Raw genomic sequence first — 22,128 nt, forward strand, 5'->3', positions numbered from 1 at the left:
GGCCAGCGACAGGGTGATCAATCCTACGCTTGCGTCCCATTCCCAGTTAGTCATAGGAGTTGCCTTGTTGTTGGTAGCCAACATCCCAGTGTATCTCAGTAAAGTCGGTGTTCATCATTCGCGTGTTGTTCACCTGGTAGCCACTTTGACGGCAGAGGAATATCGGCGTCTTGCAGTTTGGACTGGGAAGTGCCAAGCAACGCTTTCTAAACTTGGGAGCTGCCGCTGTCTCCCTGGGTCCTCAGGGGGAGCTGACATCACGGATAAGCCGGAGAGCGACATTCGTCCCAACCTCGTTCACTTCGCTGCTCCCCAGCCTGCTCCCTACCCCCTTCTGCACCCCGCACCCCCTTCACCCCGCACCCCCTTATTCACCCATCATCCCCTTTACCCCTCATCCCTCTTCACCCACCACCTCCTTCACCCCGCACCCCCTTCCTCACCCATTATCCCCTTTACCCCTCATCCCCTTCACTGCGAACCCCCTTCACCCCTCACCCCTCTTCAACCACCACCCCCTTCACCCGGCACCCCTCTTCACCCACCACCCCCTTCACCCCGCACCCCTACACCCCCTCACCCCTCTTCACCCACCACCCCCTTCACCCCGCACCCCCTACACCCCCTCACCCCTCTTCACCCCGCACCCCCTTCACCCCGCACCCCCTACACCCCCTCACCCCTCTTCACCCACCACCCCCTTCACCCCGCACCTCCTTCACCCCGCACCCCCTTCACCCCGCACCCCCTTCACCCCTCACCCCCTACACCCCCTCACCCCTCTTCACCCACCACCCCCTTCACCCCGCACCTCCTTCACCCCGCACCCCCTACACCCCCTCACCCCTCTTCACCCACCACCTCCTTCACCCCGCACCCCCTACACCCCCTCACCCCTCTCCACCCACCACCCCTTCACCCCGCACCCCCTTCACCCCGCACCCCTCCTCATGCCACGCCAAGAGGAGCAGGGCCACACAGGCACGTCTCTCTCTGCACCCCCCCCGCCGCCGCCCCCCAGTGACCCACCCAGCCAGATTTGGCTCTCCCCCCCCTCTCTCGCCCACAGTCCGATGGCTCCGGGCGCGTTATATTTAACCGCGGTGCGCACCGCGTCCCGTCGTCTCGTGCAGGGTGCGGAGAGAGCGAGCGGAGAGAGATCGCTGCTGCCGCTCGATAGCCGAGTCGCCCCGTCACAGAGAGCGACTCGCGGCCCTAATGGCTCTCTCACGGACGCCGCCGCGGCTCATCTTCATGCTCGCGGCTCTGGAGGTGAGTGTTCAAGCCGCGTGCTTAACGTTTAAAGTTCTGCTGCTCACATCGTACAGCCGGTTTGCTGGGGTGTCCTCGTATGTGTCTGTGCACGTATGTTCAATTTCCTTCGCGCACCGTACGTAGCCAATTATGCTGAAGGATCACAAACTGAAGACACAAAGCGGCTTCTAAAGAAATCCCATTTCTGGAGAGCAATGGTCCATTGTGTCAATGGTTTAATCGCCAGCTGGTATTCTCCTGCAAGGAAATTGCCGAAGCACACCGTTTGTAAAGTGGCCTTTATGGAACTTTGAATATTGCTTCTGATGAGAGAACACAGTGATGGACTCTGACAGTCAGTATGACCACTGGTCATTGTGCGCAGCTTCTCATCAGAGACCCACAAATAGAACATTGCAGTAACTTCCACTCACTCGCCGATACACGCGACGCACTACAACGGACGTGCGTTTGTCTTCTTTGCAAATACATCTCCGGCGACTTCTCAAGTGGCTAATGAACGCTTTCTTGTAGCTTAGGCCATCGATTTGAACTGGAGAGCTATCGTTTTTATGAAGCCAGCATTTAGTGATACTGCTTTAGCTGCGGTGCACGAGTACTCTTAACAATACAACTCCACACATTTGTCAATTACACTGCCTTAAAAGGTGCACGTCATGACAACTGAAATCACCCTGAAGAGATATGATAAAAATGTATCCGTTACACACAGTACCGCATTATGATAATCTATACCCGTCAACCCCTTATCAGTGCCCGACCTTATTACAGACCAATTAAAACCTTATTGATCACCCTGTGTACCCTTATACATCTCAACGTTCATCGTACAAAGTCCCATCGCAAGGGATTTATTTAGCCGTATTGAAACGGCTGTACGCCGTATGGGCATGATTTCCCTGTATAAGAATGCGGGTAAACAATATGGGTTGACAGCTAAGGGATAGGTCATGTTTGCGAACTGCGCATACAGTACACGCACTCTATGAAGAGCTGATGATTCTGGGTGTGAGGAAAGCAGCCTCTGTGGGCGCTGCAATTTGTACGACCGCATACTTGGTCATTTTAATATATGCCGGTATACGTACATCACATACGTATATACATTGTTAAAATAAAGCTACTCCACAATTACTATAACTCGCGGTTGAAGCCATTATTTTAACATTACTACCAGAAACGCGTAGCTAATTGTGAGAAGTGGAGAACAGGTGGTGACATATTCCAGCGGGGTCAACCCTTGGGCTCCCAAGTCGACGTGAGTAAGATTCTTCGAATTCAGCACAAAATTCCTTGCTCAGTGCACTGGGCCTTACTGGGCATTTCGGTTGAATCCCACGCATTCTGCACCTGTCGTGCTGTGCAGGCCTCGCCACCTGCTGTAGACTCCACAGCGACTTTTCTTCATTGCATGTTGGGAGAGAAATTAACCCAGCAGGCTATATAATCGGGTTAAATATCAAAACAAATATTGCAATGATATGCAACAAGGCAAAGTGACGTGGTGCAATGCAGTTGATGACAGCAACAGGATGCAGGCTTATTTTTATTAACCACAGTTGCATAGCTGTCAACCCATACGGTTTACCGGTATTCATTTACAGAGAAATTGAGTTTTCAGGTCCATACGGCGTACAACCGTTTCAATAGAGGAAACATTTGTTTTGTCTATTTCTTTCTGTTTCTCCCTTGTAATGGGATTTTGTAGGATGAACGTTGAGATTTATAAGGGCACGGGGTGACCAATAAGGCCTGAATTGGTCTCTAATAAGGTGGAAAACTGGTAAGGGCTTGACAGGTATACAGTTGCTGAGCACCACTAGACCCAAAAGATCAAGCGACCAGCAAACAAACAGCACTACCGTCCAAGTTGTGCTAAGCGGTAACACGTTTCTTGAATTGAGAAAGGTTATTTTGATAAGAGCTTGGGAAGAGACGATGGTAGGGAATTCCAAAGTGGAGTAGCGCAAGGAAGAAGCAGACAGCATGCGTTGTGATCTGCGGTGTGGTGGTTGAACTTGGTGTGGGTGGCTGAGGCAGGAGTCAACCTGCATTGAAGGAGAAGTCAATGAGTGAAGTTCACGGAAGCAGTAACTTTATATATCTATTTTTTTATTTTAGCAGGTAAGGCCCACTGAGCTATACAGCTCTTTTTCAGAAGCGACCTAGCCACAAATGATAGCTCAACGAAGTGGCTTATCACGTGGTAATTCATAGCAGCCAAATACTCTAAACGCATGTTTTTAAATCCACGCGACCACGGGGAGAACATACAAACTACAAATATACAGGTGTCAGGATCAGGATCGAAACCACAACTTCCTGTATACTAGGCGAGGTATTTAACATCTCACCACTGTGTGGCGCCCAAGGTGGCTATGTAATTCAACAAAAAAACACATTGAAATGTACAGAAACACTGAAGTAAACGCTCATCTAAAAAAAATGTCAGTGTACAAATATGAAGTGGCTAATATTGCAAAGCTCTCTCTACATCACTGTGAATCTGCAGTCGTATCAGGGGAGGCTCTATCAGTCGCCGACACAAGCTTCAAACACGGCGGCAGCCCAGGGAAGCTATCAAACGCTTCTCAGCTTACGCTGAGATTTCTCGGAAGGTTGCCTCTGAGTTTTGGGAATTTCTCTGAATCCCTAACAACAGGAACCTTGCTTGGATCTGGTGGAGACTGCTCTACATTGCCCTGCACGTGCCCTCTTGTGCAATGCGATGCGAATGTGACGGACAGGTGGGGTTACATCATGAACCACTAGATTGTCCTGCCACATGTAAACTCGTTACGTGTACAACCTGAGATGGTTACCTCTCTACAGCCACCAGTGATAGCAATTCTATTTCCAACTATTCACGACCATGCCTCATCTATCACCGTCTAGTGCTGAATCTAGAGAGGCAAGTTTTGCGGTGTTTGGGGTTTCTCTCATGGCTGTGAACCTCATCACAAAACACAAATTAATCATGAGCGTCACTGTGTAGATTATAGGTAACAAAGTAAATAAGCAGATGCACGCCTGCTCCCCATATCTGGTGAATTGTCTACTTATTCATTGTGTTACTTTAAGTCTCCACAACAAATCGAATGATTATGTCGTGTATTACAGAGTTTTGCATCGAACTAGGACCCATATCTAACAGAGAGGATCCTTGCCTATGAATATCTGGCAGTTCACCAGCATTGGTTCAGCAAGCCCGACTCTGCTGATGAGACACTGACTGTTAAAACTGGTCCAGAGATTGCTGTTGAACAAATGTTGCTGAAATTAAGCACTCCCAGAATTCCATGTGGCTGATGTGTTGGATGTGTAAAACTAAAATTAGTTTTTATGTGGAGGGACAGATATGTGAATGATGTAAATTGCCTGCTTATATATGTATAGCAGTAGGTATTCAGCATTCTGAGATATGCCAAACCATATACTGTCCCTCGATCAACAGTGTCTGCATCTGCTTATGGGAGACAGGAGAATGTTGGCGATTGTGTTGGACAGTGGGTAAAGGCCTCGGATGGCCTCAGTTGGCGGTGACGACAAACTCAGTAGGCTGAGCCGTGTAATTGCGTTTTCAGAGCACGGCGCGGGCGCAGTTTGCCGGGTACGGAGAACGGTAGCCACGACACCTGAGCCCCGACCGCGACACAAACACGATACGCGGCTTCCTCCGCATGGGAAGTAGACCTGCGCGTCTCGGGCCCGTGGGCCTCCACGCATTCCTGCCACATTGTTTCTATTCCTGTGGATGGCATGGTCCCCAGATCTCCTTACAAAGAAAGCAGAGCCCTGTGAGAGTTCTCCGCGGAGCTTTAATTAGAGGCGGCTTCATCTCCACTGGCCTTGACGAGCCTCTGTGAAGGTGCTGTGCATGCCTTGAGCGGGATTGGGTCTGTGCTCAGCACTCAACTTGCTGCAATCAGAAAGCTACGACTTCGAATCTGGGACCGAGATCGGCTCGGCCGTTCATCCCGCCAGGGTCAAACAATGTGACCCTTTATATGGGAGTGAAGAGTGCTTTTGAAGTGAATTTGCTTGTCCCCCCACCATAGGAATGTGGAATTTCATCCCATGGATCAGGGTTGTAAACAAGAGGTGAGCACTTACACTCATTTGAGTAGACAATAAATAATCAGAGAGCTGTAATGTATATCCTTTAATCCCTTAACCCATTTGTGGTGATCCAAAGCTGGGCATTGAACATTCGAGAAAACTCATCTGTCTCATGAAGTAGCCAATCATTATGCAGACATATATATATATATAATTCACAGGAATGGTAACCATGGTATTAGCGATAGAAGAGCGATAAGGAGGCGACTGCTGATGAGCGAGCGACAGGAATGGATGAGTGAGTGCTGGATCATCCATCAGCCGGAGGTGGGAATCGGGTGCTCACCTTAGGCTGCTGCCACAAAAAAGCAATATTTTGCTACGGTTAAGTTGGAGTTGTGCTCGTGCGTTATACTGAACATGCCTGAGAAAGTATTACCGTGTAAATATATTCATTGGCACAAGGTCAGTTTTCGCAGAGTGGGTGGTGGGGTTCCGGTGGCTGTCAAGTATGATGATGATGATGATTTGTGGAGGCACTGGCAACACAGACTGTGGATACTGAGATCCTGCAATGAGGCCACTTCTCAGAGAAGAGCAGTGTCATCCTGTATCCGAAATGTCAAATGTACAGATTGTATTTTAGAAAAAGAAGCTAATGCATCAAAATAGTCTCTCACTTTGTTAACTGTATATGTTAACAATAGGTTTTGCGGACCTTACTGGCATTTGTCAAGACATTTTGTGAAATGTTATTACCCCCGGCAGGTGAGGGTAATTTGATGCAGATGTTAAGCAATACATTTACTTTGATTTCACAAATTAAACATGCATAGACCAACATCAGGATGTCATCAATGGCCAAAGTCGTTGATGTCACCACCACACATCGCCAAGGCTGTCTACCCTCGGCCAGATCCCACAGCTACCTCCGAAATCTTCCCTGACAGTCTTCCCACCATATGCTCTTAAATATGATCACATCGGCATCTATATATTTACAGAGCCATAGGCTCACACAGAGACTTACACACTCACATAGACACCCATAGATCTGTCCTAACAGTCTCCATCTCGCCTAAGCTCTTTCCCTAGGTCGCCAAACTCGTAGAGACCATTCGAATGCCTGTCTTTGTAAGTGGCCCACCCCAATTCTGCACACACGTCCCACTCTATCACGATTTCCTACCATGTTCTCTCCTGCACTTCTGCACGGCTTCTCCTGTCTTGCCACGGAATTTCCAACATCGTATCAAACACATGTGCTCAAATTCCAGCGACTTATTTCTGAGCTGCTTCGTTATTATCGTGGCAATAAACCTTTACGGGACGTCCACGCATGTAATTACAGAAGCGCTTGAATTACTGTGAGTTGAGCCGCTGCCTGTCTGGGGTTGATCCAGATAGTCTGGGAATTTAGCCATGTACCCGGGTTAGAGGCGACAGGTTATTTGACCACCTGGTAATGTCTGAGATTTAGCCCCTGAGCCAGTTTCCTGGAACCCTTGGCACTCAGCCCACAGCCCGTCCTTTTGCGCTGCACTACTCGGCCCTCCCCTCTCCCCACTTCACCTTCGGGTGATACTCGTGCCTGAGTGTGCTCAACCAAAAGGAGGTAGTCTACAGCAGCCGTGAATGGGGCATCCATTCACTGGCCATGACAGTGTTTAACTAGCTGAGATACTATTGCGGTACGATATATAAGTATGGCAGTGTTGTTCAGTTAATTTGATAGTGGATTTACGTTTGTGAAATTTGGATTATCGGTTTTGATACCAGCGTGCAGCAACGGCCACACTGTCTATGGCACGACCAGTTTCTTTGTCTTAAGTTTCGTGGCAATGTGGTCACGGCCAAGACGATTCCCTTGTTAGAGGTGTGTGGTTTGCACGTTCGTAGAGCAGTGGATAGAGCACTGCGCTATTACCCCAAAAGCATGGATCTGACTCTTGGCCGTGTACACTGGTGGGTGTTATTATATAGAACTGGCCAGGGGTTCACCGTGGTTTAAAGTCACGAATGTTCATTATTGTTGCACGCTTAGCAACGCCACTTGGAATACAGAGTCAATGTGCCTCCTACCACTCTGTGGTGTAATTTGGGTGGCAGGATGGCGCAGTGGCTCACAGAAAGAAGTGCCTGGGTTCGATGTATGACCTCGGCACCTTTCTGCGTGGAGTTTGAAAGTTCTTCCCTTGGTTCTGCATGGGTCTCTTCCCGTAGCTAACAAAGACGTGCAACGTACCTCGTATGAGCCGAACTTCCCAATGCTAAAAATATATCTGCCCATTACTGAATTGGGATTACACGCAGGAACATCGCATAGCTTCACAGAAGCTCTGTCATGGTGTGACTGCCATTTCATCGTCAATGGCCGATTCTGTAATAACTGTTAAAATAGTCTCTCCATAAAGTGGTCACAATTTATCAACCCGAGAGGTTTGATGGGGTGAGTTCACCCCCAACGAGGATTTGAACTTACAACCTTCCAAGCCACTGAGTCACTTGGCTGAGTGGAGCGGCTGAGCCACCGGGCTGATTGGAGCCGCTGAGCCACCTTTGCTAGCCGCTGAGCGGAGCCGCAATAGCTCGGTGTGCGCGTGGCCCCGCGGTGCAGGTCCGGCTGCTGTGTGGAGTGGCTCTGCCTGCGGTGAGGCACGGGAGCCAAGAGTGCTGCGAGGCCTGGGACCCCGTGGAGCGCTCCTGCCTGCTCTGCGCCGCAGGTGAATGGCCAGGGGCCTCGTCCCATCAATGACAACGCCACAACATTAACGTGCAGACAGCACGCCTCCTGCCCATACCCTCCACATGACAAATAATACTAATTTACATTTGTAAGGCACGTATTTACATATTTAATCATCCTAATTACATGTGTAGTGAATCACTCGGAGACACCAATTGTAGGAGGCACTCTATTTATTACAGCCTTCACAGGCACAGAGGCTAACTACATTAAGGTCAGGACAGCTAACAGGCTGCCTGACTTACAACGCCGAGAGGGTGAAGGCGGTGACGAAAACTCCAAAAACTTGACGGTTCCACTCCAACAACAGCCCCGAACCTTCGATTGGGGTCTCGCTTTTATCCACCTAGCGTTGCCTCGCTCCGCCTTCGGCCACGCCCCATTATAGAACTCACTAGAAGGTTCCCGGGCTTTACCACACGTCCCCTTTAACCCCCTCGCCTCACGTCCCCTCTGTCCCCCTTGCCTCACGTCCCTTTGCCCCGGCGCTATGCGCCATAGTGACACATTACATGTCACTACACATGTATATAGCGCTTTTCATTAAGGATATCAAAGTGGTGTACAGGACACAGCAGTTGCAGACACTCAGCTTGAAATAATATTATAAATACATTTTAAAAAACATTTATTAAATGAACAAAAAAATAATAAGCGGTAGCGTATAAATAGGTTTTAAGCACATTTTTAAAATGTCCACAGACTCAGAGATTCTGATATCTCATGGAAGAGCGTTCCATAGCCTGGGGGCTACACGGGAAAAAGCTCGGTCACCCATAGACCGAAACCTCGACCTGGGAATACAGAGAAGATCTGCATCCCATCAACCGCACGGTCTTGATTCATTATTGATTTTTGGGTCAGGTCAGGTCCCGTAAGCAAAATACGTGTCGTAAACCCTCCTCTACCCGACACAGCTAAATTATACATTCATCGGGTGAATAAAAGTGCCTAATTAATTATTGCTTCAGCAGCAGTGGCAGCCATTGATACCTAGATGTTAATGTTCCTGCATGAATTATAAGATTATATTATAAGATAATAAATAATGTTAGATACGTCAATCTAAAGGTATGGATAGTATATATGTGGTGGAACAGGTTAGTCATTGTTATTTAGTTACACTAGACAGTTACGTTAGCTTATAATAAATGACGGGAGATATGTTAATATGAGGTACAACAACTTACCTGGTCATACTGGTGTAGTGTCAACGATTCAGAGTTTCTAGGGGGCACTTTCTTCATTAACAACTCTCACGGTCTCGTCCACACACTCTCCACAGTAGCTCAGCCCAGCCTGTACACAACACTAGCCGTCTAACACTGACAGCGCTGACTGAGATAGCCAACTACTCTCCTTCGTAGCGCAATATTTAGCGGATACATTTAGCGACGACGACGGCGACGAGACGACAGCAAGGACGAGACGAGTCCACGCCGAGAACCGGCAGCCTCAAGCTCCCGCTCTCTGCTCCTTTTATGCTCCCAGCGAGGCCTGGCTCCGCCATGACCGCGCCTCTCTTCTCGAACCCGCCAGCAGGTTCCAGGGGCCTCCAGATGGGGTCCTCCGTGACCCTTGTTCTAGTTTCTCCAATCTGCCAACACACCCGTGCTCACGCTCACCAGCATGTGTACTGTCTGCCCACTACAATTTCCTCTACTGTCCACCAACCGGCACTGGTAATGTTTTAATGATGCTGTGTTAGTGTAAAATAATGTACACTCAGCCTAGAGTTGTCTCAATTTCAATAGATGTTCTAATTAGTCTTGGCCAATAGTAATTTTTTTGTATAGGACATCAACATGATCAATATCCATCAAATGTCCTGGTTGGCAGGTATAATCCACAACTCTAACAACTGTGTTTGTGAGTATTCCATGTTACTCCGTTAATATTGTATTCTGTTGTATGTAGGTATGTTGAACTTCTTTCGCACCGTACGTAGTCAATCGTGCTAATCTCTCATGCCGTCTGGCCAGCAATTCAACGTGTGTCACGAATGCAAGTAATCTAGCAAACTAATTTTTTTTTTATTTTGGATAAAGTTAATCCTTGGGACTGTGCCAAATCTCACAAAGATTTAGTTTTTCCAATAAGCTATCTAACTTATCAGTGACTCCCTGCAATGTAATTGTTCTGATTCCATTTTATTTCTTGTGTTCCCCGATTTGTTTCTAATACTCAATTGTGTGTTGAGTTGTGAATTATTGTATCCGTTCAGGTGGAGGGGAGGAGGGTGTATGACACACATTTCACTCTCGCGATCCGACTCGGATTTCAATTAAGAATTAGAACACTGGTCGCGAAAACCTCTACGTGAAATCCACACGGCATTCTGGGACTGCATTATTTCAACGACCTTCGTTTCACGCAAGCAAACTCTGGACTGGCTTCGACATTCAGAGTCTCATCAGTAGAGCCAGGCTCGATTGAACCAATTCAGTTGAACTGCCAGGTGTTTATAGGCAAGGGTTGTCTCCGTAAGATATGGGTCCTAGTTCGAAGCAAAACTATTAAATACACAACACTAATTTATAATTAGCATCGTTGTGGAGCTTATAACAAAAAATGCTATCAGAAAACAATGCACCTTCTTCGCATATCTCTCCTGCCACATAAAAATTGAAGTACTTGTTTTTTACACATCAGCCACACGGTCAAAAATATCATGCTTTATATAAACTGTAATTAAACATTATTGGGGAAAACATCTCTTTCTGTTCAATTTACACATGAAGTTGAATGTGGCCGGGTGGTCAAGTGGACCATTCATTGCCTCTGCCGGCCCTGCTCAAACCTCGATTGAATTCGAGCGGACAACTGAGTGAAACCAGCCCAACTATAATCCACATTATTGGTTGTTCCTTAAGAATTTACTGCACCACTCCTCTCACAGCCTCATCCCTGCCGAACTGCCACATTCCACACAGAGCCACCATTGCTGAGCATGGCAGGTCACTACTCGTGAACAACAGAGACCATGAGACGCAGAACCAGAGCTCTGGACGTTCGACTCATCTAGGCTTGAGTGAGCGCGCCAGATGATCCGGTGGTCAGCTGCACGCAGAGTCCGCTCGGCATGCGCCGTGTGCGCGCCGTGGCCACCCACCTCCTCGTCGTGCGCCGTGCCGGCCTTCACGAGTGCTGGCTCACAGCACTTGTCCCCAACAGTCTGTTAAAGGCTAAACGGGGGATCTTTGTCTCTGCAGGGTGCTACAAGGTGGGCTCCGAGGCAAGGGACGCGGTGCTCTGCTCTCCCTGCCCGCCCGGCTCCTTCACCAGCTTCCCCAACGCGCTGATGCACTGCTTGTCGTGCACGCCGTGCCTCCACGGTCAGTCGCGTGCTTCTCGCCACATCACCGTGGCCCGCGTTGAGCCGTTAACGAGAAGCCCCTCGAACGCTGTGCATCTGATTCTCGTGTTGGCGAGAGCACACGTAGAAACCGTAGCGCGTGTAGAAAGCCGCACCTGGTAGGAAAAGGAATAAAGTACAGTCGGGCTGTTTGCTCAAAGGGGCAGGGGGGGGGGCAGTGACCCGGCCCAGCAGTGGGGCAGTCGCCGCTCGCCATTGCGGAGGTTCGCGGTTCGTATGTATGTTGAACTTCTTTCGCCCTGGTTATCACTGCGGTCTGTAAATTCACCGTGATCATGCATGCAGTCTGCTTCGCAGTGAACGTTAAATATTCCGTGCCGTTATTCAAAGAAGTGTAGGCCATTTTGTGCGGGAGTCGGGGTCCAATTTTCAAAAAAAAAATATGACTTGCAAAGTACTCGATGGGGAAACACAGAAAACACCTCAAACCATCCTCCTGAAAAGGAGTCTTGAGGCTTTCCTGGGTAAGGTAAACAAGTGTAGTAAATATTACGTAAATGTTTTAATTGTAACAATTGTCAATCCACTCCCACAAGCCCTCAAATCAAGCAATGCCACATTGTTTTGGGAGGTAAACTTTGGAGTGTGCACGAGCTCAAATTGAGACCTTGGAGGAGTTCGGGGTGGCCACAGAGTGGGGGGGAGCTCTCGAGCCGTGTTGCTGACCGCCGGTGCCCCGTGTGTCCGCAGAGAGGGGCCTCGTGCTGGCGAGGAACTGCTCGCGCGACGCCGACTCCACCTGTGGCTGCGACTCGCATTCCTTCTGCGCCGTCTTCAGTGGCCAGCACTGTGAGCTCTGCCTGAGAAACTGGACGTGTGCGCGCAGCCCCGAGACCACGCAGGGTCTGTACTCGCCCCGTCGCCGGCGCGCCGCTCGGCGAAGGCTGGTTTTTTCTCGAGCACCACCACTGCACCACCCCCATGTCAAACATTACACTGCGTAGCCAGGTGCTTTAGGTGCCCTGTGCTTTGTCAGCGTACCAAAGGAAACGGCAATGGGATCGTGGTTTTGAATCCAAACAGACATCTGTGAGCTAACACGTAGGTTTTATCACGAATCAAAACTGATTCATGGTTAGGCCACGTAATGATCTGACCAAATACTGTATTCATAATTAAGACATTGAGCACCCAACACAGCTAAACAAATGTAACTGTCGCTCGGTGTACAAGCAATCATTGCGCCAATTATTGTGTCACCTCGTTTAGCAAATAAAAATTAAACGGTGGTGGCTGTCTTAATGACACGAACTTGACCGGATCATTACGTGGCCTAACCGCAAATCAATTCTGAATCAGTAATTTGTGATCAGCACAGTGCAACGAGCAGCCGGCTGCTGATTGGCTCATCGGACACGGTGCGACTCGTCTCAGTTGGGTCACTATCCATTCACCATACTTCCTCGTGCTGGTCATTGTGGATTGGTGAAGGGGGGGGGGCATGAATAGTTCAGATATCACTTTTCACTGTCACCAGGAATCAAACTCAGATTGTCGGGTTCAGTGCGCAGTGCGCTAAACTGCTGCGACATCGCGACACACCACATCAAATTGGTTTCATGCCTCCTCGTCATTCAGATTATTGCAGCATTCCAGTGCATCGTACACTGTCTAGTGCTTGTTTAAATGTAACTTTCAATGAACATGATACTGTATATACTTTGATATGTTTACGTGGAGAGATAAGTAGAGGCGTATTGTCCGCTTATTGATTGTAATGAGAAAGCAGGTTCGGTGGCCAGATTTGCCCACCTCGTCTTCACGTCCTGGTGTGTCCCCCTACGCCTCGTGAGCCCTGGAGCTCCATGGAGTCATCCCTTCTCATTCGTCCCTCCCCCCCACGTGTGGACAAAACGAATGAGAAAGTTTTAAATGAAGTATAATGGAGGCTTGGGTTAGATTAGGCTATGTCCATAGGCCAAACCCGTGAACCTGGTATAGAAACCATCCTCAGTGGTCGTGGAAATGGGGCATTAGAAATCTGTGGGATTCTTAGAATTAATGCATTTGATTGGCTCATAGAGCCGAACTGAAGAAATTCGTTAGTGACAGTCGGAAACGCTGCTCAGGCCTGAGTGGCCTGACCAGCACATTTGCCGTCTGTCACTGACAATCAACGGCCAAATCTCATCATCATCCTCATTCCGTGTCCGAGTCTAGAATACCATGGTAGATTTAATGTGCTGCGTTGTACTTGTGTGGTACGCGTACAGAGTAATGGCATTGTATGCACGTGGAATATCTGGATAGGAAATCCGCCGACCCCTGGGACCAGACAGATGGCTCAATCCTCGTATGCACGATGCCCCAGCCGCCTGCATGTGCCGCGTGGCAATGGGGACGCGTCCTTGCCAGCGCACGTCCAAATTGGTCACTCTGCAGTCCCGATGAAACGCGTTTTTCCACCCTGAAGATGCCACCTATCCGGAAATTGGCATTTGTGTTCGTATGACAGGAATTGAATTGTACCATACCGATGTCTTGTACTGGTATTGTGGTTAACTTTATGACAAGATACTGCAGAGGTTTCGTAGTCCTCGGGTTGACTGAAAAATAAGTGTGGGTTTGGTCAGTGGAAAGGTGGCATTGCTTTGCCATCCAGATTTTATTTTTTCCAACAATGCAAGTTAAGAATTTCGGAGTACTGGCGAGTCACAAGTTGCAAGGCAGCATTTTGTTAAAGGAACAGCTGGTATTAAAATACGATTTTTTTTTCAAGATTTTACTCAGAATTTTATTTTAAGTAGCAGGGCCATAGCTACTCACAGATCAGATGTAATTGTTTCAAACACTTTGTATTCTGTGCATTTCTTACAAATAACGATGTACAACCTCAGAACCACGCATGGTATTGATAATTTACCCAAAGGTGACATCATGTATCTGACCACAATCCTCAAACTGTGCTTCACGTGGTGGCACTTTCCAAGGCATTGCCACTTTGCAGAAAACCCCACGTATATTATGATCCACGATATTGGTCCCCATATCATGCGTTACACGTTTGGGATTAAACAAATCTAATTGCGGTGTATTTTTATTGTCCTTTGAAATTAATTTCGTTGAGAGTTTTTTGCACAAGCTTATAACACCGGTATTTCACCCAACAATGCTTCACGCGTGTGTGATTAGTCGCAGCATGTGAGCATGCCGAGGCAGATGGGAAACACGCCACGGATCCCAAGAGCGAGGAGCACATGGGCAGCATAGCCGCTGCATGTGAGGGGCACGTGCGAGCGCTTGAGATTCCTGCGCGAGCGCAGTACTGGAATAGCGTTGACGCTTGGCTACGTGCTCGTGGCGGGCACTGCCTCGACTCGTGAGCCTCCCACAGGGCCAGAGCTAATGGCGCTGCGAATGAGCCACGGAGAGCTCAATGTCGGCAGCATTGGTTCAACGCAAGCAAACTCTGGAACTGTTTCGACATTCAGTCTCTCGTCAGCAGAGTCAGGGTTGCTTGAACCAATGCTTGTGTTGCTCACCGCCGGTAACACATGTGCCTGACAAGGGCTTGGGTTTGATTCCTGACTCGGGCGCTTTTCTGTGTGGAGTTTATGTTCTCTCCCAGTTTTGCATGGGTTTTCTCCAGGTTTTCCGGTTTCCTCCGAAAGCTAAACCCACACACACAGTGGAACTGGTGTTGACCAAACATCCCAAAGCTGAAAGTGGAGCTGCACATTTCTCATTAAAGACATTATACACAGCAGCAGCATTGCCCGCTACTGTGAAAACTTGTCAGGAGCCTTCTGAAAAAGTTTTGAGGTTACTTAGCCACCACGAACGTTGCATAGGTCTGATACGTGTCCTTTTCACACAGGTAGCCTGCATACAGAGGCTGTGACACGCATCCTCATCGGGGTGTCCGTGTTCGCGCTGTGCATCCTGTGCATCACCGGATTCTTCACGTGCAAGTCCTGCGTGCTGGCTCTGCGCGCGCCCGGCCGGTAGCGGCAGCCCCAGTGACGGCAACGCGAGGGCTGGCACCGCACCGACGCACCAGGACACCCCGGCACCACACCGGCACACCAGTACACACCGGCACACCATGACACATCAGCACTGTACCACCACACCGGCGCACACCAGTACACACCAGCACTACCAGGCACCTCACCGGCACCTCACCGGCACAGCAGAACACACCGGCACACCAGGACACATCAGCACTGTACCACCACACCGGCGCACACCAGTACACACCAGCACTGCCAGGCACCTGACCGGCACCTCACCGGCACAGCAGAACACACCGGCGCACCGGCACACCAGTACACACCAGCACCCACTGCTGTGGCTTCACCATGGGTGGACGCGAGGCTGCGCCAGTGGAGCCGACCACTGCGAGTGCCAGATCCTCATCGGAGGAGGCCAGGATCGTGGCAATCCTTCTGCGTCAAGGAAAGTCAGTAATATTTACTGCAAAAAATACACCTCTCTTCTTCTTTTTGTACAGTTGCTGAGTACAGGCCCAAGGGCTCGAAATAGTAAAGCGGCCAGCAACAATCAACACCATCACAGTTGTAGTCGATAAGAATGACCACATTGCTTGCATTGAGCAAAGTTATTATAAGGGCTTGAGAAACGAGAGGATGGGAGGGAATTCAGAATTTGAGCAGTACAACGGAAAAAGCAGAAATAGAAGTGTTGTGACCTGCAGCGTGGTGTGTGGTTGAGTCAGTGAGTGAGTGAATGGGTGAATGGATGAGTGGGCGTGTTATCTGCAGTGTGGCGGTTGAACAGAGTGAATGAGACCAAAGTCAGTCTGGCAGACAGTGTCCTTAACACAGGTGGAGGCATCAAAGAATGACATTCAGACGAACAGTGACCATTGGTAGTAGTGATCGAAGAGTGATAAAGAGACAACTCATCACTGCTGAGGGAGGGGCTGGAATGAATCGGTGAGTGCTGGATCATCATTCAACCTGACTGCTTCACTCTGAATTCTATCAGATGTCGTGAGGTGGGAACTGGGTACTCCAGCCCAGGCACGAGATAACCTCTGTGGAGTGGCCTTCTATCTGTGCAGTGTGACGTGGCGCATGACGCGTACGCTCTAGCCGTGTTTTGCCAGGCACTGCAGCTTCAATGATGTGGCACTACCATCGTAAACATTTGTTTGATTCCGAACGTACAATATCTGGCAAATTTACTTAAATAATAATGAACTTTCCTCAACATTAAAGTGTGATTATATACAACTTATGATACAGATGAGTTACGTGAAAAAGGTGAAATAATCTTTATTTACATAGCACACTCCAAATCGTCCATAATACAGGTTTTCTTTTTGGGTTAGATCGCGTAAATACATGTGTTGTTTAAGCCGCCACCACTCGACACAACCAATTAGTAAGGTTTTTCACATAAACATAACGAATTGGCATGTTCTGTTATTATGGATAATTTTGGTTCGCGAAAGCCCACGTATTAAACACACTCCAATTTGATGTTGTAAAATAACGTGCAGCGGTGAGCTCGTAGCCACGAGGCGCGTTTGTGAGTGGACGTGGTGTTGGGCGAACAGAACATTGAATCGGCACCACTCAGATCTTGCATTTGAATTCTAAGAATTTCCCCAAGGCAACACTGTGATCACTCGCATCATCTCAGTGTATTATTTATTATGATTGTACTCGAGAATCTCAACTCTCTTTATCAGGAGGGTCCTGCCAGGGTCTTCACAGTACGGGGTGATGTTGCTGCTCAGTAATTGCTGGTAATGTTGCAGCTTTGGGATATTTGGCAAATACCGGGTACATTATTGTGTTTTCAGACATGGGAGGAAACCCATGCAGAACGGGGGGAGAACACCTAATTTCCTGGTTGATTTGTAGCTCAGAGGTGGCAACTGCGGGAGCAACCCTGCCCCGATCCGCGACTCACGGGAACCGCACGAGGCCACTGCGCGTCTACAGGGCGCACGCAGGCGTGGTGCAGCAAAATTGTTATCTCGGCATGTGTTTCTTGCCCAGTTTTTATCATTCATATTAATAAACGCAGAAGACGTATTATATTGTGCTGATAAACATAAACATTGGGCCACGTGACAAATCTCAATGTGTGACAATTCATAGTTTTGCCAATGGCCACTCCCAACTGTATCCACATTGGTGAGGAGTACGAGCGAGGAAGACCAAACACGGGCATCCTTCTCCAGTCAGCCCAAGTCGATCAAAACACGGTGCAGTTTCGTGCAATAACGTTTCAACACCGGTACCAGATCATGGTACAGATCCATTCCTGCCACGCGAGCACAGATGCCAATTCCCACATTGGAAATTGTGGAAAGGCACCCCTCGTGCGATGACACAGGGGACAATTTACTGTCTCTTCTTCAGTAGCGACCTCTCTGCGTAGCCACACATCTACTTGTCCGTTCCTCCGGTGTCTCCACCACCCGATATCCAGCCGACCGACTTATGCAAAACTTCCCCTTGAGCCTTGCTCGACAACAATCATTTAAAGAAATGTTTTACGTTGCATGTGATGTGCTGACCTTTCAGATTCCATAACCATGAAATGCAGACACTTGAAAACATTGTTTCGGAGTAAACTTCAACGAGTGTTCTATTCAAACGAGGACCTCAGATTTGCTAATTCAGCTCTGGCAAAGGATGAGAATTAGGTCTCCGTTTAAAAGCAGACCCCTGGTCCCAATGGGGTTTAACCTCGTCGTAAAGGTCACAAGTCTACGAACATTGGCGCTCAGGAACACGTGCCGGACTCCTTCCTGTGGGTGGCGACGTGGATCCTGAGATAGCGCATTCGCCACTCGTTGTGGAGGCTCACAGTTCGAATTCAGCAGCTGCCCTGGTTAATACTGTGGGCGTAGTAACCGTACTAACCATATGCGTGGACCTTAAAATCCCCGCACGTTATTCGCAAGAGTAGGCCGATGTGTGCTGGCATCAAGATCCAAACTTGGAAAATTCGAAAATGACCCGCAAATTACTCAATTAGGAATCCACACCCAGCAGCCAAGTATCGTCCCCTACTGGTAGAATAATGCCCCAGGTCACACTTACGAATTACCCTATCTTGGTGTCTTGGGTTCCTACCTGGTTTCACAAAATAAACTTGGAACTATGATTCCACGTTTAGTATGAGAAAAATTTAACCCTCAACCTTCGTCCAAACAATCCCTTTAACTTGTAACAATTGTAATCTTCACAATAACCAATGAGAGGGTGAATTCATAAAATGATCTCCAAAAATGTCAAATTACTTTCTGTCCTATGTTCATGTTTACATACATCTGGTACTGTGCTATAGTAAAACTGTAGCACAGTACCACACACACACATGCGCGTTTGTAATTGCAGACAAAACTAGATTGGTAATCTCTTCTGTAGTTTGGAGAACTGCTGTATTTTAAAATGTGTTAGTTGAAATATACGTTTTCTGTTAATAACAGGCGTCTGACACATCCGAGATTCTGTGCAGATTTACTTTAACTGTTTTATTTTATTTGTTGAACTGTTAAAATACATAAAAGCAGTTCTGGGTTTCAGTTTGTCTCGTTCTAGCAACAACCATTTGGCCAACAAGACACACAGAAGAGGTCATTTACAGGCGGAAAAATTTATTGGCTATGGTTAATTAAAATATTTCACCTGGGAAATCCCTTGAGATGGAACATTCATTACCAAGGTGTCCAGGGCGTCAATTGTCATAGCCATCACAAACACATCACTGCCGCATATACCAAGTCCATGGGATTGGTCCTTCACAAACCAAATTGTGGCCTACTATTGTAATGACGACTGACACACTTCTCTTGAGATGGCACTTCATTGAAGACACATTCACCTGACACAGGCAGAGACCCCACTGCAACAGCCTGAGTCTCCCACGCATCTCCCTTATATACCGACGGCAGGCCACGCCCCCCTTCCCCAACCTTCTATCTGACTCTGGACGCTTGCTCCACCAGCAGACTCTCCCGTCTTCTTCCGTCACCTGACCATGCTCCATCTTGATCATTCCCGTAGCCACGAGTCCCTTAGTGCTCACAACTGATACCCGTCATTACCTGCCATGGCCACTAGTGATATTCGCCCTGGAGGCTGACTCCCCTGTCACTACCCTCCCCTGGCCACTAGTCCACTCACACTCTACTGTCATCACACTATCTTAGGCAACAGCAGGACAATGAGGCCACTGCATAGCGATGTCACTTTGTGAGTGCAGTGTAGCTGGCATTAACCCGCTGCTGCGTTGTGCCTCATGCTTACTAACCCACACATACACTCGCATAATCAGATAATTGGTATCACGAGTATCTTTCAAGACGTAATTATCTAAATCTTTGTAAAGGCCCTTAAAACATGAGAAAAAGCTGGCGATTAAAGGATGTTCTAACAATGATAATCAAGTGCATTCGGTATTCGCGACATTCTTATAACGCAAAGTAATTATCGCAAAGGATGGCGCCGCTGTGTTTTGTAGACATAGTCTCCAGTGATTTCACAGCAGGGGGCAATGACGTTGCCGTGTGAAATCCCAATTGGCTAACTTGCGGTATCATAAAAAAAAATTGACAAATTTGGACCATGACACTGGCACGAAATGGCACGGGATGTTTAATGTCTATTGCGAAGAAGACAGCGTGTTTCACGGGCGATGCACACCTGGGAATAACAAGGGCGGCTAGTCGCATTCCAATTGCAACAACCAGCGAAGGCGCTACCGCGGGTCCACGGAGGACTTATGGGCCATATCGGCCCATCGTCAGAACCGCCCAATGTCAGTCTCGCTTTTGTGGCGGCTGGCGTGGCAAAGGGGGGGTCACCGTCTCTGTAGGCCTCCACCAGCACCACTCCGGCGCACACGGTCACAAAACCGCACGCCGCACCCAGCGCCGCTACCGCGCTCGCGCCGGCCCACTCGCGGAACAGCACGGAGGATGCCGCCGTCACCGAGACGGTGAAGCCGGCGTAGTACACGGGCACCACTGTGGCCGAGCTGGACACGGCCAGTGCGCGCGTCAGATACCGCAGCTGTGCCGGCAGCGATACCGCGAGCACCGCCGCTGCGGCCAGCGCCAGCCGCGTGGCGTGCGGCGCGCCGGGGGGCGCCGCCGAGGGCAGCAGCTCCGAGACGGCGAGGCCCAGGCCCTTGGCGCTCGGCACCGTGAAGCTGCCGAACAGTGAGCAGATGGCGATCGGCACCAGCGCGTCAGAGCTTCCGGCGGGAGATGCCGCTGCACGCACGAGCGCCAGCAGCGCCAGCAGCACCAGGGCCACGTAGACCCAGAACACTGCAGGGGTCAAGGGGAGACAGAGAAATCTCAGAGAGGAAGGATTACATGATCCCTGACTTGCGTCAGGGATCTATCACCCGGCCGGGTGGCTCAGTGGAAGAGCGAGCAGCTCGCCGTCGAAAGGTTGCGAGTTCAATCCTGGTTGGAGTTGACTCAGCCCAGTGCAGTGAGCGGGTGAGTGAGTGTGTTGTTATGACCTGCAGTGTGGTGGTGGTTGGACACGGTGCAGATGAGACGAAACAGTCAGTCTGGTAGACCGAACCCTCAACACGAATGGTAAACATGTCCGTAGTGATAGAAAAGAGAAACAAAAGTGATGTAAAGACAAAAAAAAAAGAGACCCTGTTTGGCAGCTGGACGTGGGTCTTACCTGGGTCAGTGAGGCGGTCCTCGAGCTCAGCCAGACGCTTGACTTCGCTGCCCTTGGGGGTGTGGATGATGATCTCAATGCAACCGACACAGCAGAGCACGCACCCCAGTTTTCCGAGCGGGGACAGCCGCTCACCCAGCAGCCACGAAGCCAGCACGGCCCTGACAGTGGCAGCAGCACACGCAGCAGGGACAGTGACAGCAGCACACGCAGCAGTGACAGTGACAACACCAGCAGCAGGGAGAGTGACAGCACCACACGCAGCAGTGCAACAGTGGCAACACCACACGCAGCAGTGACAGTGGCAACACCACACGCAGCAGTGACAGTGGCAACACCACACGCAGCAGTGACAGTGACAACACCACACGCAGCAGTGACAGTGACAACACCACACGCAGCAGGGACAGTGACAACACCACACGCAGCAGGGACAGTGACAACACCACACGCAGCAGGACAGTGGCAACACCACACGCAGCAGGGACAGTGACAACACCACACGCAGCAGGGACAGTGACAACACCACACGCAGCAGGACAGTGGCAACACCACACGCAGCAGGACAGTGACAACACCACACGCAGCAGGGACAGTGACAACACCACACGCAGCAGGGACAGTGACAACACACACGCAGCAGGGACAGTGGACACACCAGCGGACAGTGACAACACCACACGCAGCAGGGACAGTGACAACACCACACGCAGCAGGGACAGTGCAACACCACACGCAGCAGGGACAGTGACACACCACACGCAGCAGGGACAGTGACAACACCACACGCAGCAGGGACAGTGACAACACCACACGCAGCAGTGACAGTGACAACACCACACGCAGCAGGGACAGTGACACACCCACACGCAGCAGGGACAGTGACAACACCACACGCAGCAGGGACAGTGGCAACACCACACGCAGCAGGGACAGTGACAACACCACACGCAGCAGGGACAGTGACAACACACACGCAGGGGACAGTGACAACACCACACGCAGCAGGGACAGTGCAACACCACACGCAGCAGGGACAG

At 49.5% G+C, this 22,128-nt stretch overlaps 2 protein-coding genes across 2 annotated transcripts; one reads left to right on the top strand and one right to left on the bottom strand.

Moving 5' to 3' along the window:
• Positions 1-1,141: 1,141 nt before the first annotated feature.
• Positions 1,142-16,706, top strand: LOC133349865 (tumor necrosis factor receptor superfamily member 14-like). The gene is made up of 5 exons (XM_061563670.1): positions 1,142-1,272; positions 7,952-8,057; positions 11,293-11,415; positions 12,147-12,299; positions 15,274-16,706. Exons 1-5 carry the CDS (start codon positions 1,219-1,221, stop codon positions 15,402-15,404), a joined length of 567 nt encoding a protein of 188 aa, XP_061419654.1. The 5' UTR covers positions 1,142-1,218; the 3' UTR covers positions 15,405-16,706.
• Positions 16,707-17,291: 585 nt separating this feature from the next.
• LOC133350124 (magnesium transporter NIPA1-like) lies at positions 17,292-21,281 on the bottom strand (the record flags this gene model as incomplete). The annotated part of the gene is made up of 3 exons (XM_061564152.1): positions 17,292-17,365; positions 20,146-20,715; positions 21,089-21,281. Coding segments are annotated over 3 exons (837 nt in total), but the record flags the coding sequence as incomplete, so codon positions are not given.
• Between the last annotated feature and the right edge of the window lie 847 nt (positions 21,282-22,128).

This window comes from Lethenteron reissneri, chromosome 32, assembly GCF_015708825.2.
Source record: "Lethenteron reissneri isolate LAM-NWPU_2019-01 chromosome 32, ASM1570882v1, whole genome shotgun sequence".
Taxonomy (NCBI): Eukaryota; Metazoa; Chordata; class Hyperoartia; order Petromyzontiformes; family Petromyzontidae; genus Lethenteron; species Lethenteron reissneri.

What these genes read in the sequence shown, in the direction of transcription:
- LOC133349865 (XM_061563670.1), top strand. Translation starts at nt 1,219, where the DNA reads ATGGCTCTCTCACGGACGCCGCCGCGGCTCATCTTCATGCTCGCGGCT. An exon ending in CTGCCTGCTCTGCGCCGCAG is followed by an intron (nt 8,058 to 11,292) that starts GTGAATGGCCAG and finishes TTGTCTCTGCAG; the next exon opens with GGTGCTACAAGGTGGGCTCC. An exon ending in CAGCCCCGAGACCACGCAGG is followed by an intron (nt 12,300 to 15,273) that starts GTCTGTACTCGC and finishes CTTTTCACACAG; the next exon opens with GTAGCCTGCATACAGAGGCT.